Source organism: Puntigrus tetrazona, chromosome 6, assembly GCF_018831695.1.
Source record: "Puntigrus tetrazona isolate hp1 chromosome 6, ASM1883169v1, whole genome shotgun sequence".
NCBI lineage: Eukaryota > Metazoa > Chordata > Actinopteri > Cypriniformes > Cyprinidae > Puntigrus > Puntigrus tetrazona.
The window spans coordinates 18424826-18441019 of record NC_056704.1 but is presented as its reverse complement, the minus strand read 5'-3'; the positions used below and the strand labels follow the sequence as shown (position 1 = coordinate 18441019).

Sequence of the window (16194 nt, the reverse complement as noted above, 5' to 3'; positions counted from 1 at the left end):
TGTGACATAAACTCCTCCTCTGACTGGTCATTACCCTGCTACAGATCAGCAGCAGTCACCCCCCAGAGATGTTTACACACCCCCACACGCCAGCCTTTCCGGAGGCATCATCTGCCTCGCTGAGGTTCTGACCATGACCACATCATCTGATTAAGATCTGTTCATTCTCTTTCCTTGCCGTTTCTTCTAATGCATTAATACAGAGAATTCTGACTTATGGCCGTAGCAGAGGTGGACAGATGGTGGACAGTATGCTTACAATGGAGGTGTTTTTGAACATTAAAAAAACTTTTCTCCAAAATCACAGCTGAAACAAAAGGTACTGAATGTTCCTCAAAATGTCAGCAATTGAATTTCTTGGAGCCTGTAATTCTTTTTTTCATGACTCTTTGGTGAATAAAAAAGGTACAGATTTAATTTAATTTAATTGATTTGTTTTTTGGGGGGAATTTAAAATTTTTTGGGGGAATTTAACATATTCTTGCTGAAGAACAGTATTAATGAAAAAAGAAAACAAATGGTAAGTGTATATTGTTCTAAAAATATATATATATATATATATATATATATATATATATATATATATATATATATATATTTATTTATTTATTATTATTTTTTTTAAATAATAAAATTAATCAAAGAATTCATGAAAAAAACATACCACATGTTTACGAATGTTATTGAATTTTATTCTAAGGTATAGTAAAATAGAGAACTGTTATTTTAAATTGTAGTAATATTTCACATTATCTGTTGGTACTGTATTATTGATATACTGCATATAGACATGGAGCTTGTCCAGATTTTGACGTATGACATTCAGACAGTTTATTATTGGTTAAAAGATATTTTGTTGCTGTAAATAGTAAAAAAAAGCTTTAAACTGTAAAAACAGCATGTAATATTGAGTGGAGTATGTCATCAGATTTGTGTGCGGTTTTTAACACAAATGCAAGCTGGCCTCAAAGACATCTGCTTGGCTGATGATACATTCACAGAGTTCATCATCACCCAGAGTAGGAAAATCTGGACGATTAATGCATTCAGTGTTTTTGCACCCCCAATTTTACACTATACAGAGAACTGGTAAGAGGTTATAAATAATACAGCAATTTGTGGTTTTAGTGGGGTGTAAAATTCCACTCCATTTTGGTCCAAATACTACTATGATCTATTAGCTGCCTAGAGGTGCTATTGGTTTACTGGAAAGCAAAGCTCATATGTACACGCCGAGTAAACACAAGCTTGCAGAACCATGTTGAAATTTGTATTGCATACTTTGAGAACATTATGAAAACACCTACGCCAAACAGGAGGAGATGAAAGGTATTGGCCAGTGACTCTGTGAAAGGTCTTTCCGGGAAGAAATGCACTTTGAGGAACACGCAGTACTTTTTATTTCAGCCTTGCTATTTGGAACAATGCGCAATGATTTTGCAGTTGTGACAGGGACTGCATTGGAAACGTTAGTCCACAATGAATACAAAGGTCCTTTTGGAGTCTGCAAAGCAATGTAGAAGCACAACAACAGGGAGAGGTGTTGTTTTGGCAGGCAGGCCACCGCTTCCTTCTCTCCGAGAGTAGTTTGACCCTTATCATGCAGAATGCAGTAGACGCTAGCCAGAGAAGTGTTTAAAATCAGCTATTGGATGATTTCCAGTAAATGTTTCAAGAGGGACATTCGTCTTGCCCCAAGCCATAGTGCTGATTGGTGAGCGCTCAGCTTCCCCCTGCTGTTATTTCACTTACACAGGTCGCTTGAGGTTAATGAATAAGAGCACAGACATTTTCCCGAGGGCAGCACACACTTCTCTAATGGAGCTAAACAACCACACCAAACTTCACAGCGGTGTAAGTTTCATGTAATATCTTCTACTACCTCATTGCTCGTGACGGTCCGATCCTCCCTCAGCTCCTCCCTCACAGAACAGCATTAAAATTGTATCGCTTTCTAACACGACCAAGCTCACCGAGCTTCTGCTGTGTTAATATAAGCTCCGGCAGGCGGTTGAATATTTGCAGGCAGCTGATTGGGATGGAATTTGAATTGGAACGACTCAGGCGGCATTGCAGTTTTGGAGCCGTGATGGTACACTCTCGATTTGCCTGAGCAATCTTTCATTAGAGTTTGGACGTAAGTGAAGACGAATGTTAGCCTCCCAGAACCCCTCCTGTCCACATTTCGTTTTGACTACTGATGAATGGATGTTCATATGGCTTCAGAGAGAATAAATCCAAGGCGCTCATATTCGAAAGAAAAGCACAGCACGGCAGTATTTTAAAGAGGGAAAAGTGTTTTGGGGGAAATCTGTTCAAATTTAATGTGCAAAATGGAATGAGAAACCTGTCTGTTTCTTTTATTAGATGTTGCTTAGTGTGACTTTGATCACGTCTAGACGTGAAGAACCAGAGCTAGCATCTGCCCTTTGGAGGCAGCTGCTGAGATGCCTTTAGTAATCACTCTAGATTGTTACTATCTGTCAGTCTAACCACAGATGCTGAGCTAATTATGCTGTTGCCTGTTAGCAGGTATGAGGATAAAGTATGAGGATAAAGATGCAGTCTTGCTCTCCAAAAGGAAATTTGAGCTTAGTTTGACCTTAATATACTGGCTTGTCACAATAAGGATTCAGTGTGCGTGTGTTATTATTATAAATTAATTCTCATACAGATAATTGCAATTGAATGATTTTGTCTGTTTAGTCCATGTCATTTAATCGTAAAACATATCACATAGTGAAATGCATTTACTCATTTGATCACCATAAATTATACTGTACAATCACAATAGATTCCCTTCACAGCTTTTTAAACTAATATTGCATAAGGGTAGATAAAAAATATCATATTTAATGTTTTTTTTTTATATACAACCTAGCAAAACAGTAATATATTTATTCAATACATTTACTCAATACTAATTATTACTGACATATCGCTCAAGACGTACTGATATAAAAATTATAATTGAACTTTATTTGCAGTACTGCTTGTGTAACACACATTTTTAAACTTTATTTTCACTAGTGATGAGGGTTTTATCTTTGAATAATATCGGTCTTTAAATGCAAAATATTAAAAGTTTAATTAAATTGTATTTGCAATAGCACTATTAAATATACTTAAATATGTAGAAGGTGTATTGGACTTCAGCACTTCTTTTGCATGAATAAAGTGCATTAAGTACAAAATTAGCTCTTCCGATTTAGCAGATTTTACCAGTTTAGTATGCCAAAATTACAATTGCAGTGTATTTCTGCATATAGTTTACTTAGCATGAGATAAATATACTTCAAAAAGTATATTTATTTTTCACTAAGACTGTATATATATATATATACACACACACACATAATTAATTATACATTATATATATTTTACACGTTTAAATGATTTCTGATTATCTGATTAACAGTGTAATATTATAATGTTACATATAGTAATAGTATTTATGTCCTAAATTCACATGCAGAATATTTTAAAACAACTCAACTTATAATAGACAAAAATGTCATGTGAATATAAGTATAAAATGAAGCTAAAATGAATCATAACTGTGAGCTTGTTTATTCTTTTGAGTGAGCGTGGCATAAACCGGTGCAGGCGGAGGTTTATACTTCAGACATTCTTCAGGAGCTCCTTTGAATGTGTTTTACTGTATAGTGTAGAGTTTATCTGGAGTGCTTACATAATCTACTACTGCACCAGAAACAGAAACACAATGGCCATTTCATGGCTTTTTTACATTCAATTAAAATAACATTTGGGTGAAAATGAGATTGAAAGTTGAAAGATTCATAATAAATAGGAACCATTTATAATGAACGTAGGCAATATTTTCATGCATTACTGAACAGTATTGACAGGAAATTAAAATGTGTGACTTAATGTTAATCAATATGTGTATAAGCTGTTATTATTTTATTTGTATTTTTTGATTGTTATCCCTGTTTATGTACCGCATAGCAGTATAGTTTAAAGTTCAAGTAAAAAAATTGGGTTACACTTTATATTAGGTGGCCTTAAATACAATCAAACAAGGACAATGTACTTATTGTGTTCATACTGTATTGCAAAACACTTTTGCTGCAACTGACGCGGGATACGTATAAGGTTAAGGACAGGTTTGGTGGTATGGGTATGTTTAAGGGTGGGTTAAGGTGTAAGGGATAGATCAATAGTGCAATTATAAATGTAATTACAGAAATTTACAGATGTACAACTACATATACGTATTTTTTTAATGTACACATGTACGCAATAAATGCACTGTACCAAATAATTAATTGAAATATAAGTACACAGTAGTTCAGGCCACCTAATATAAAGTGGGAACAAAAATGTGTCTTCAGTGAAATTAGCCATCTATTTTGAAATATATTTAAAAAGTCATTTGTATGGATGTTTTATCATTCTGTGTTGTTTTATTCTATTTTAAGTTTATACGTAGATTTTAAATCACATGCACCAGACAAGCAATAGCCATGGAAATAGTTGCGGAAGATAACAGACAACTCCAGATTTTACCTCATTGCTTGCCTCAGTTTCTTATGAACTTCTTTTTATGTTCACGTAGACAGCTGCACACAGATAGTGGACACCGAATAAGCTCACCACAGACTTTTCATCAAATGTTATTTACCTCTAAATGGTTGCATCATTAACAAGGTCAGGGTTTCTGTGTTTAGAGAGTTTTAATGGCTGTTTATGGGGTGGTGGATGTCATCATTAATGTTCCTGCTCCCGGTCTGTTGCGGGTGATTTAATTAGTGTGTCTATGGTGATTCTGGGCAGAGAGCTTGCATATTAATGTTCTCATCGATGGACACACACAGCTCTGGGAGGAAACATAATGGTGCAGGGGCTAAATGTGGCCATGCAGGGTTGATTGCTGCTAATTTGTTTCTCTTCTATGATGACGGCTGCGCTGACAGGAAGCGTAAGACAAAAATTGCCCTTGTGTTCGGCTACGACATGGTCACTTGAAAAACAGGATACGCTTTGATCACTTCCTTCGCTTTCGTGCCGAATCTTGTGAGATAGACAGCGTGTCCATGAATTTCTTAGCCATTATGAGTTTGGTCTCATCTAACCCATCAACATGCTCAGCGCAATTTACATCCTCTTCTTAGCAACTGAACACCCACTTTAGAGCCGGCATCCCTTGGATAGCATTAGAGGATGTAAAATGATAGAAGCATGCATTCTGCTATATGCCACAGTCGATACATGTTAGCTTCATAACAATAGGACTCAAGCCATTAGTGTCTCAAAGGACTATTTGTCAAATCGCATTTCAAAGCGCACACACTTTACTACAGTGATGTTGAAGGGAAGGGATATCCCTCAGCGACACAATGGGATATAAATGCATGATGAACTCCTTCGTCTGCATGTGACAAAATCCTGTTGTTAAACTACAAAACTTGCAGCTCTGATTTAATTGGCAAAGACATAAGGCCTGTGTTGAACTGGATTGCATAATGATGTTTGTGCAATTTACCACGCGAGCGTGAATGGCTGGTTGTAGCGAGAGAGAGCTAATAAATTTAAAAGATTGCTCTTTAAATGTTGGGTGGAAGCTGAGCATGAAATCCCACCGATGAATTGTTCATGACGTGGTTCGATAATGTGGAGGCATGGCGGAGGATGCAGGGAGGCCCAAAGTGCTCCTGCAGGAATACAGATGAACGGGAGGTAAAGCACAAGAGTGGCACAGGGTTCAGAGAAGAATTCAGCTTCAGCTAATGTCTCCTTTCTTTCCCATTCCCTTCCTTTTCTTGCATTTTCTACGTAAAAACTTGTACTATTCCTGGAGTGTCGTACACCTACACTTTCATTAAAAGCCCAGAAAAGCTACCCTTGGCAAGATAACTTAAGGTTTAAGAGTGTAATTAATCTTTTTATTCTTTTTAATATATATTACAATATGGGGTCAGTAAGTTGTTTTTTTCTTCTAAAGAAATTAATGCTGGAATGAAATCTATCCATCTATTTTTGGAAGTGGCATTTAAAGTTTGCCTGCCTCAAAGGCATAATGTACCATTCTTGCTCAGTCTTGTTGCTTTTATATAAAATGTGCATTGGTTCATTGGTTAGTTCTCTTTAATTGCCATTGATTATGCTCTTGTGTGTTTGTTTACTCAGTGGTTGTAATTAGCTTTGTCTTCCAATACATATAAATGTTTTACTACTTGTATTGACTTTGTCTCATTCATTTGAAGCACAGACGATGTGCACCATATAAACATGTATATTTTATGCAACTCTTCAACAAAATTTATCCGATTTTTAATCTTGGACTCAAAGCCTCGTGTTTCTTAAAATAGATTTGAATAAAATGTTTGCCTAGGTGAAGGATACCTTTTTGTTTGAGTTATTAATTTCAAGTGCCATAGGTACAGATTTACTGCGTAATTAAAAAAAACAGCAGTGATGGGTGTGAAAATTTCTGATGGTGATTTACTGGCAATGTGCAAATTAAAGAACACAGACACAACTTCTCATGATGACCGACGCAATCTACCAAGCACAACGCAAATAAGGGATTATTATTAATCTGATTTTTTCAGATTCAGATAGCATGTTCTTCTGGACATTCCAATCAATAAATTAATCAATTAATACTTGCTGACAAATTTCTCTCCCTTCTATGCTCCTGGCTGTTAAAATAATGATGCAAATACCAGTAATTTGGCAAGCACAAACATTAGCAAATTGCATTACATGATTCATTTTAACACTCTCCTCCCATATATTTTGCATCCTAAATGAAGTCTTTGGGAGTTTCACAATGATTGTCTTGTAGTGTGAGTTATGTAAACAGATTAAATAAAGAATTGGCCAGTCTCTTAATAACACGCATTACAATTCTTTTGCTAGCAAGGAGCATTCTCTCTTGTGTGAACATAAGTCGGTGAATTTGGCGACTCTTAATGGTAGCGCATCATATTCATGCGCACGTGCCACGCTAAATTAGTGAAATAATTAACAGTTTTATGGCTAATTGTTTCGTTGATATGTTAAATAGTATACGGCAGGTTTTTTCGAAAACATTATTATTCCTAATTTTCATGTAACGTACGTACAGTTCATAGCATTTGTTTCTAAAATATGTTTGCGTTGGCAGATTCACTAAAATAGGTACCAGATCTAGATCGTTGTGGGTCAGATTAAACATCTGTTTTCTGCTCTGATTTCCTTCTGGCTTTTCCTCCTGCAAGTACTGTTCATCTCTCCAAAAAGACATTCGCATATTTATTTTTTCCTGTTTGTTCCTTTTTTCTCTCTTCTTTTGTCTTCCCTTCACTTGGCTAGGTGGCCACATCTGTGTGTAAAGCAATTAATGAGTTAGTGTGACATTTGACGCAGGTGCTTGTCCTCATCCTAACTCTAATGAGCAGACATCCTCTGTCGGAGACAGGCCCCTGACCTCCTCACCCGACAGCACCCCACAGCTGCCAGCAGACACCAAACCAATACCAAACACGAGTTTACACGGAATAACATCAACCATGCTTCCTCCCTTCCTAAAATGGAAGGGAACGTGTGCAAACATGTGGATGGTGATGCTCAGCTATAAAGGCATTGGCAGACAGTAGGGAGAGATCTATAAATCTTGCATGAAGCACAACCAAACATTCTGTGTCCAGCTCCAAACACTAAGCTCATTAACTTTATTGCACATTATCATAGCACAGCAACAATATCTGTCTAATTTGTATCATTGCTGTAAATTGAAAGCAATTACAAACTGTAAATGTAATTTTCCAGCTGTGAAATAGGACACTGGATGATGAACTGTGACTTACGTGAGTAATGAAATATTCATGGTACTTAGCTGTTATTTCCCATATCACATTCAAAGTTGACAGCAGTGTGTTATAGTTCTTTATAATTAATCAAACATATCCAATAAAAATTTAAAACAGGTACGAATATTGCTTCTGACTTAGAGCGTAATAAAAGCTTCATGTTCTAGCAGTACACATGGTTTCAAATCAAAAATCAAGTCCAGTTAAATCAAAACTTGGAAGACAGCAGATTAAATAACTAGTTAGCAGTCTTTCAGTGTTGGAAAACTGGGCTACTTTAACACTGTTGCTTGGGTTTGTTGTTCACGTCGCCAAATAATGTGACAAATAGCCCCTACAGTGACTTTTACCAGGGGAACCTCACCAAAACATATGTATTTTACTTCTAGAATAGGATTTTAACTGGGGAACCCCCCTCAAATCACGATTGGGCAGGTTTTGTTTTGAAAACCTGACTACCCTGATGTCTTTTGAAAGCAGTCAAAAATATTTTTAGAATGTCTAAGATTCTTTTTAGCCATAATGAAAGGGGCTAAATGACTGGATGGTGACAAGAGCTGAATGTTTCTAACAAGATTTTCAAGGCAAGATGTTCAATGAATAACAATTTTCTGTTGAAGTTTCAAGTCACAATTAATTTGGACAGTATTCAAGCCTTTTGGCATACAACTTGGACATTCTGCTAAAATTTATTTTTTGTGTATATTGTTAATAATTTTCAATTGTAATGATAATTAATAAAATTAATAATGTAACTTTATTTTAGTTCAATTTGAAATCACATTGTGACCACATATTGTTGTTCCATCTTATAATGACTTAAATACCATAGAGTTACTGAAACTATACTTTCTAAACTGCCAAAATCAAAACTAGTACAACAGTAATGATATCATGACAATATATTTAAAGAACAATCCTAATACTCTGCATGTTATTTCTTCATCATAAGTCATATTTTACTCTCACCAAAATTAACCATGGTTTATTACAGTAAAAGTTTTTTTTACCATAGTTTTTCAAAATTACATGGTTAGACTTTGGTTAGTGCTTAATTTGTTGTTACCATTACTTTTAACTATTATTTACTTTTATTTGCCCTAGCTCCCTCTAAACTGATTATAAAATGATTCGTCTGTTAAATTATTACACATTATACATTGATGATAGTAATTTAGTTTAGTTTGCAGTATTATTATATAGTATATTATTAAATGTAAGAAGTAGAACGTACAGATATTTGTGTAAATATGTAAGGAGTAAAAGCAAAAAGTAGTCAGAAAAGTAAATAGTGATATATATATATATATATATATATATATATATATATATATATATATATATATATATATATATATATATATATATAAAACATATCAAATAAAACATATCAAATAAAAATAATTAATAAATAAACAAAAATGTTAATTAAATAAATTATATTTAGTGAGCGTAATAAATGGGCTACAGAGCTCATTTTTATATATTATATATAATTTTTTTAAATTGTCTCTCCTACTTATTGCATAAATCAGCCATGATATGCCTATGGAGTTCACACACAGTTTTATGTTTGTTTGTGTTGTTATTATTAATATTTAATAAAAAAACTGCGTCCTGATGTAGTAATTTCTGCATTACTTCTACATAACATGCAAGATATCAAGGTAATTGACACTGTTAATTCTTGCACATATGGGAAACTTTTGATGCTCACTCAGTGAAGAAGGCATTTAGGAAATGAGAAGGGAGATTGAAAATGTCATGCTCATATTTAAGACTAAGCACACCTGAGGGGGTTGTGCCCACTCGAGCGCTAATGGACTGACAGAAGTGGTCAGAGGTTGGATAAGGCATCAAGACTGAGGGAAACGGAAAAATGTGGTTGTTACTGTACATTCGTCAAAGATTGTAATAAAATATACTTTTTATATACTGCTGATCATACTTGACTCGCTGTCTTTTTGTCATTTTCTTGGGTTTGTGAAGAATGGACCACTCCTTCATCTCTTCGGCTACAGAAAATGCTTTCCTAATGAAGGGTTGTCAGACCAGGCTTTCACTCATATTGAAATTCTTACAGTTCCCTTCCTTTGTGGCCCCCCCCTCCCTCAACTTTCCACTTCATTTCTCAGAAGTGACGAGTGCTTTTCAGCCACGCTTAATGTCAATCAAACCAATGTTTAAAACTGTAGATTATTGCAATCAACTGCTCAAAGAGGAAATCCTTTAAGAGAGATTTCAGTTGGATTCAGGGTGAGAAAATTATGCAATATAATGGCATCACAATTTTATGACCTCTTGATGTGCAGACACTTCATTCATTAAACACTGCTGTCAAACATAAAATTGCTTTTACGTAGGATGCATAAACAGATGTCAATTCACTAACTGTATTGTGAAACACTTTCAAAGCTAAAGCGTCTTTCGTTAAAATACTTTTTGGGAATAAGTCTAATGTCATCTTTGTCTCTCTCTCTCTCTCTGCAGTTAAACCGACAGTCATTGATGTTGATATCTTCGTAAATAGTATTGGACCCGTGTCATCAATAAATATGGTGAGTGAATGCATGTCCATAAGCTGTGCTATTGTATTTATTACGATTTTTAAAGGGATAGTTCCCACTATAAATTTTATTTTATTTTTATTTCTCTGTGGAACTTTTTCTAGAATCTCCATGCTGCTATTTTCCATAAAACAGCTTACATAATGAGAGAACTTTCATTATGGGGTGAACTATGTTCCTTTACTGTCTCCTTTTCTCTATTTCACAGTCACTCTCTTTCACTCATTCAACAGTTATAGTTAAGTCCCATAGGTGACATATGGCTGTAGGTTTGAGTTGAAAGCAGGGCCACTAGCTATCCCTCTGAGATGTGAGTCCAATGCTCAAGCTTCATCTCCCCTGAGGCAGAGAAAAGCTTCAGGGGAAAGACAGAGGAAGAAAAGACTCAGACTTAAAATGAGACATAGGAAGCGGCAGAGGAAAAGAGTATCTGTGTTTTTTTGCACAGTGGTTGGCACTTGATATAATAGTTCATCATAAAAATTCATCGCCTTTATCTACTGTAGTAATAAAAAATTAAATAAAGCCGCAGCTTGTTCCATATTTATGTGCGCTTCAATAGAAATCGTATGTAAATGTGGACGACGGCGACAGATCACTTCAAATGGATGTTAAATTCCTCTGGAGCTCGATTCTGTCTTTGGTTCCCAATACATCAGATTCATCCTTGAAAATCAGTGTGTGTATTCACTTCCAATTATTACGGCCCAGGGCTCTGAGAATGAGAGAGAATTGTTGGATAATGAGTAGCGGCCAAACAACCACCTGAAGAAACAGCAGCTATTGATCGATATGTCACCTAACAGTGTGCTAAGGGCTGTTTTAAAGCCTTAAGGGAGATGTTTCTTACAATTCACAGCAGACAATAATATTCAAGAGTGCTAAAAAGTTTTCAAGGTCTAAATGTCTAAATGTTAAGATAGGAACATTGACATTCTTTTTAGACCGGCATCTGAATGGAACCTTAAAGGTCGCAACCTCTGCGACGAACGCAGTCATGCATATTCACATGATTTATTTGCATATTCAGCCTAAAGAGGTAAAGAAAATGTTTCATTTCTCAGAGGAATGTGGATTTCTCAATAACATGAATGGAAGTCAATTAACATGAAATCTAACTTATTGTAATCTTCCTATCTTTTCATTTTGGTTTATTGCATGGGCTTTATGAGTTGTCAGAATGCAAAGTGTGAAAAACATTTAAATATGCTTACATTAATCTATTATCTCATGCTCTGTGACACTGTGTCTCTCCATCTCCCAATATCTCATTTATTGTCCATGACAATTTCATTTTCTTGAAATGCCTCACATACAATAACATCGTCAGACAGGTTATTTGCACATCTAGGACCGGCTCAGCCAACAAAGCAAAAGGCATTTTTATTTTCTGCAACTGGCTTTTACACCATCCACCTTAGTGAATAGAAAATATACATTAAAAGTAGTATTTATTGTTGCCTATGTTTGTCATATAATAGTTGTAGTGGAGCTCTTATAATGTTCAAGACTCAAACTCCCTCCTCAAGGCATCTGTTCTTACATCATGGTCCGATCCTGCTGTTTGTGCTTTCCTTTGTTTGGCCACTGCTGTATTACATAGTGTGGAAACTCTAGAAAATGAATAAACACCTACGCAGAAGCCACAGCAGTGATTCCAGTGGGAGGGTTTTTGGCTATGTAACTCAATTGCTAAATGCGCTTATAGAGCGTCATCATGCTGCATGGGTCGCCTCCCGTGTACAGGGACATAGCCACCATTGTAACCTTTTCATAGGAGTGTTTAGAATTTTGGGGGAAAATAATTATTATTGTTTAAGAGTGACAAAAAATTGTAGACCTATACAGGTGGAGCTGGGGAGGGTGAAGGATTGTGAGCTGCTACTGCTACAGCAAGGACTAGGCGAGGATTTGAATGTTGAGCTGCGAGCTCATTGGCTACAAATACAGGAGAGAACCATCAGCTGTGTCGAGTGAAAATAATCTCATTATGTGAGATTGAGTTAGACCAATCAGACTGTGCCATCTAAAGTTTCATGCTAGAACTTTGGATTTGAGGTTAACCTCAACATTTACTAGTACATTTTTAAACATTTTCTAACATTACACTAAAAATAATATTTTCATGCATAACAGCAACAGGTCAATAAATCATGTAAAAAAATAAATATAGCTACTAACTAATGTTACCATAATCCTAAATAAAGATGAGCGGTGCATATTTACCTGCCATTCAGCAAATTATTTCCTTGACTTTAAGATCGCAATGTAGTTGAATTCAATTTTATTCATTTAGTTAATGAATATGTAGTTGAATATGTAGATGAGTTATGTATTAAACAGAGTATTACAGATAAACAGGATCTTTTATCTCTGCCATTTGGACCTTATTGACATTAGATTTTTTTAATAAAGTCGTCTTTATTTCATTTAATTATTAATAAAGACACTTTTTTGTTTAGTATTTATCAATAATTTCATTGGCATTTGTATTCATTATTTTAATTGTGATTATTATAATTATACTTTATTACAATGCAGCACACTCTTCAACTCGCAATTGATTTTGTGTACTCTGCTTTACTTATCCCTGTAATTACCTTTAATGGCATACATCATTTGTGTACATTAATAAATGCAAAACCATTATCAGCTAACTATTAAACCAGCTTTACTTGTAATGGACAGGAAATACCGTGTGTCATTTACCTGCAATTAAATCCAGCCATTATTATTCAAGTTCACGCTGTGATGGTGGATTAGCAAAATAGAGCTTAATCATTGTTATGCACAGGATGTGCCAAAACCATTGTCAACCAGGGACAAACTTTCTCTCGTTATCGCTTGTTGTTTGTGGCACCAGAATTCCTGCTGGGCTTCTCAATTATTATGGTGGCTAGAACATTTAATACGGCATTGATTGTTGCCTTAAAGGAGGTCTTCATTTGTGTTTTGGTTATTCTATATCTAATAAAGTGAATAAACCTTAATACAGGTAAGCGACTGTATAGATTTCTGTGGAAAGAGCTTGCAGGGGTACAGATCTGGTCCTCTCAGTGCGTCATCCTCCTTCCCCATACACCACCACGCCAGTAGCACAACATTTACACAATAAATTAAAGGCCTAGGAGAAAATTGCGGATAGACGGGGTCAGTTTCCCCCAACACAGCAGGTCGCTTTAGCTGCACCTAATTCTCCATGTGCCATTTAAAATCCTGTGGATTATAGGTAACAATTATATGAAAGAATGTGGGGATTAGTCAGTGCGGCAGATCATCACCATCACAAAACGCAGTTAATACCCTGCAGAGACCGGCAAAGGTCCTGTCGCTATGTGCTCGGATCCTTGTCCAGCTCACAACTCCCTACAGAAAAGGTGAAAAGGTTTAAGCACGGCCCTCCGGCTTCACTCTTTTTCTGGCTGACTGTGAGCCTGGCCACACCTGATTGCTCTCATACCTTGCTTCTTTCAACTGCGTATTGATCTCATCCTCAGCTTGCTTTTTTTTTTCCTGCTCACCTGTTACGGATTGCAATCATTTCCCAGGGAGAGACAATGGCTCATTGCAATTTAATTTTTTATTTTTTTTTTGCCAAACTGTGTTGATTTTGATTGATTGTGGTAGCCTCAGATGTTTATGCCCACCTGCTGGATATCTAACTTTAGAGATGGTGTGGGATCAATAAAGTGTAGTATCTTTTAGTAGGATTGGCTCAACAACAAACTGAACGAATGTAATAGCTTTGCATATAATGTAAGCATTCACTGGATCACTTTAAAGGGATCGTTTACTCACATATGTAAGTTTTGACACCGTTATAAGCTTATATTCAATATATATTATGTAAAATGCATTCCATTTTAATTGTAAAAACAGGCTTTTATGTAAATCGTATTACAGTGTAAACAAAACTTTGCTTTCTGAACTGCTGTTGGTTTCTAACTGATATGAAATTCAGATTTTTTATACCACTATACCGTGAAACCCTACCTGTGGGAGAGATATTGAAATCCCAGCAGTTCATCAGTCTACAGCTATTACAAAACTGGCAGCAATTCTGTCTTCTGAATTCAAACTTATCAGGACCTGTCATATCTGCATGTATCAGTCAGTAGTGTTTACATACTCAGTCTATATTTTGATAACGCATACACTGATGTGCATATACATCTAAATCAAATTTTCACTTGGTTCGGTTACACTGATAAGGCCGGGGAGAGCTCATTTCATGATGAAACTTGGCTGTCACTTGTCATTCACTCCTGGGCTCAGAATGAATGGCACATTTTGCAGTGCGGCTCATGTGCATGATTTACTAATGCTTAGAGAAGAAATATTTTATAGTTTAGTTTAAATTTGCTGCTACAGTTGCTCTGAGTATTGATCAACTCAATCTGAGACAAAGTGTCTGTGGAAAGGCCATCAATAACAGAGTTCATGCAGAGGGTATTCACAAGGGTTCGAGATTGAGTGATTAGCATGACCCAGTCTGCCCCTGCTGGTAGATGTTGTTATTGCAGTGTCTGGCTAATTTTTTCTATTAATAGCAATTCAGAAGTTTGACGGTTTTCTCTCTCTATATTTATTATCATTATCATTGTTATTATTAGTAGTAGTAGTAGTAGTAGTATTTGCAAGCGATATATAAATTGCAAATATTTAATTTTATTATAGTACACTAAAAAACATTTAGGCCCAAATTTAAGATTTGCGTATTTGAAATACATAAAATGTCCAATCATTTGGATTTCAGTGTTTATAATATATACAGTATATTTATGAATTTAATAAATCATATTTTATAATTATAATAATACATTTAAAATAACACTTTATTTTACTTCCACACCTATTAGTTGCTTATTAGCTTGCATATTACTAGTATATTAACCATTTATTATTGCTAATTCCTTATTCTACATGACCCTATTCTACATGCCTAATCGTACACAATACCTTAACTTAACAACTACCTAACTAAGTATTAATAAGCAGAAAATTAAGAATTTATTGAGAGAAAAGTCATAGTTAAGCGTTAGCAAGTGTTACCTATTCTAAAGTGTTACCAAATGAGTCGTTCATACAATACATGAAACGGTACAGTACTAAGAAACTGAAAAGACTATTTGCATATTTAATCAAACTTCCTTTATATAAAAATAGCTAAGAATACACAAACCTGTGTTCACTTTAATTTATTTGTTAAAAAGTCAAGTAAAGTAGTTTAGTTAGTAGTTATATAAAATATATACGATTAAAACTAATTGAATTAATTGATGTTAAATATATAAACCTTTTTTATTGTGTATTTAAAACACAAATATTCAATTCAGGTAACTACACCATCTGGATCACAAAAGCAAAGCATTAAAAATTTGACTGATTTTAATCCGTTTTAATGAGCTTAAATCTGTTTACTGTAAAAACAATTTCATTTATTCAATTTACAAAGTATGAACATGGATAAAATATGGCTAGCTGTCAAGCAAGCAATATTTAGTCAGTAATTTGCTCAAATGTTTGAAATGAAAACAAATTAGGTGCATTGACTATATTTATATGAACCTTGTTATTGTGTATTTTTAGCACTTTTCTTTCTGCTGTATTTTGCGTCACTGCTGAAGGACATGGCAAAAAAGTAACATTTCAGATGGTAAGAGTTTCTCCCTGAGGCTGGAGTGGAGGATTACTAAGGAGGTACTGAATAAGGAAAGCAGCCGTCAGCCAACATCTGCTTGTCAGTTTGAAGTCAGCGGTCACTCCATTCACTGAGCGATTCAAGCTTGGCCTTGGCCAGTGACTGCCCG

The 16194-nt window shown here is 35.2% G+C and overlaps 1 protein-coding gene across 2 annotated transcripts in view; it reads left to right on the top strand.

The window, feature by feature from the left end:
• The window catches only part of LOC122346396 (gamma-aminobutyric acid receptor subunit gamma-3), a 91950-nt gene that overhangs the window by 14768 nt on the left and 60988 nt on the right, over positions 1-16194 (top strand). For both annotated transcript variants that reach the window (XM_043240994.1, XM_043240993.1), the window contains one exon: positions 10308-10375. In XM_043240994.1, coding sequence (XP_043096929.1) covers positions 10308-10375 — 68 coding nt within the window. The remainder of the gene's footprint in view (positions 1-10307; positions 10376-16194) is intronic.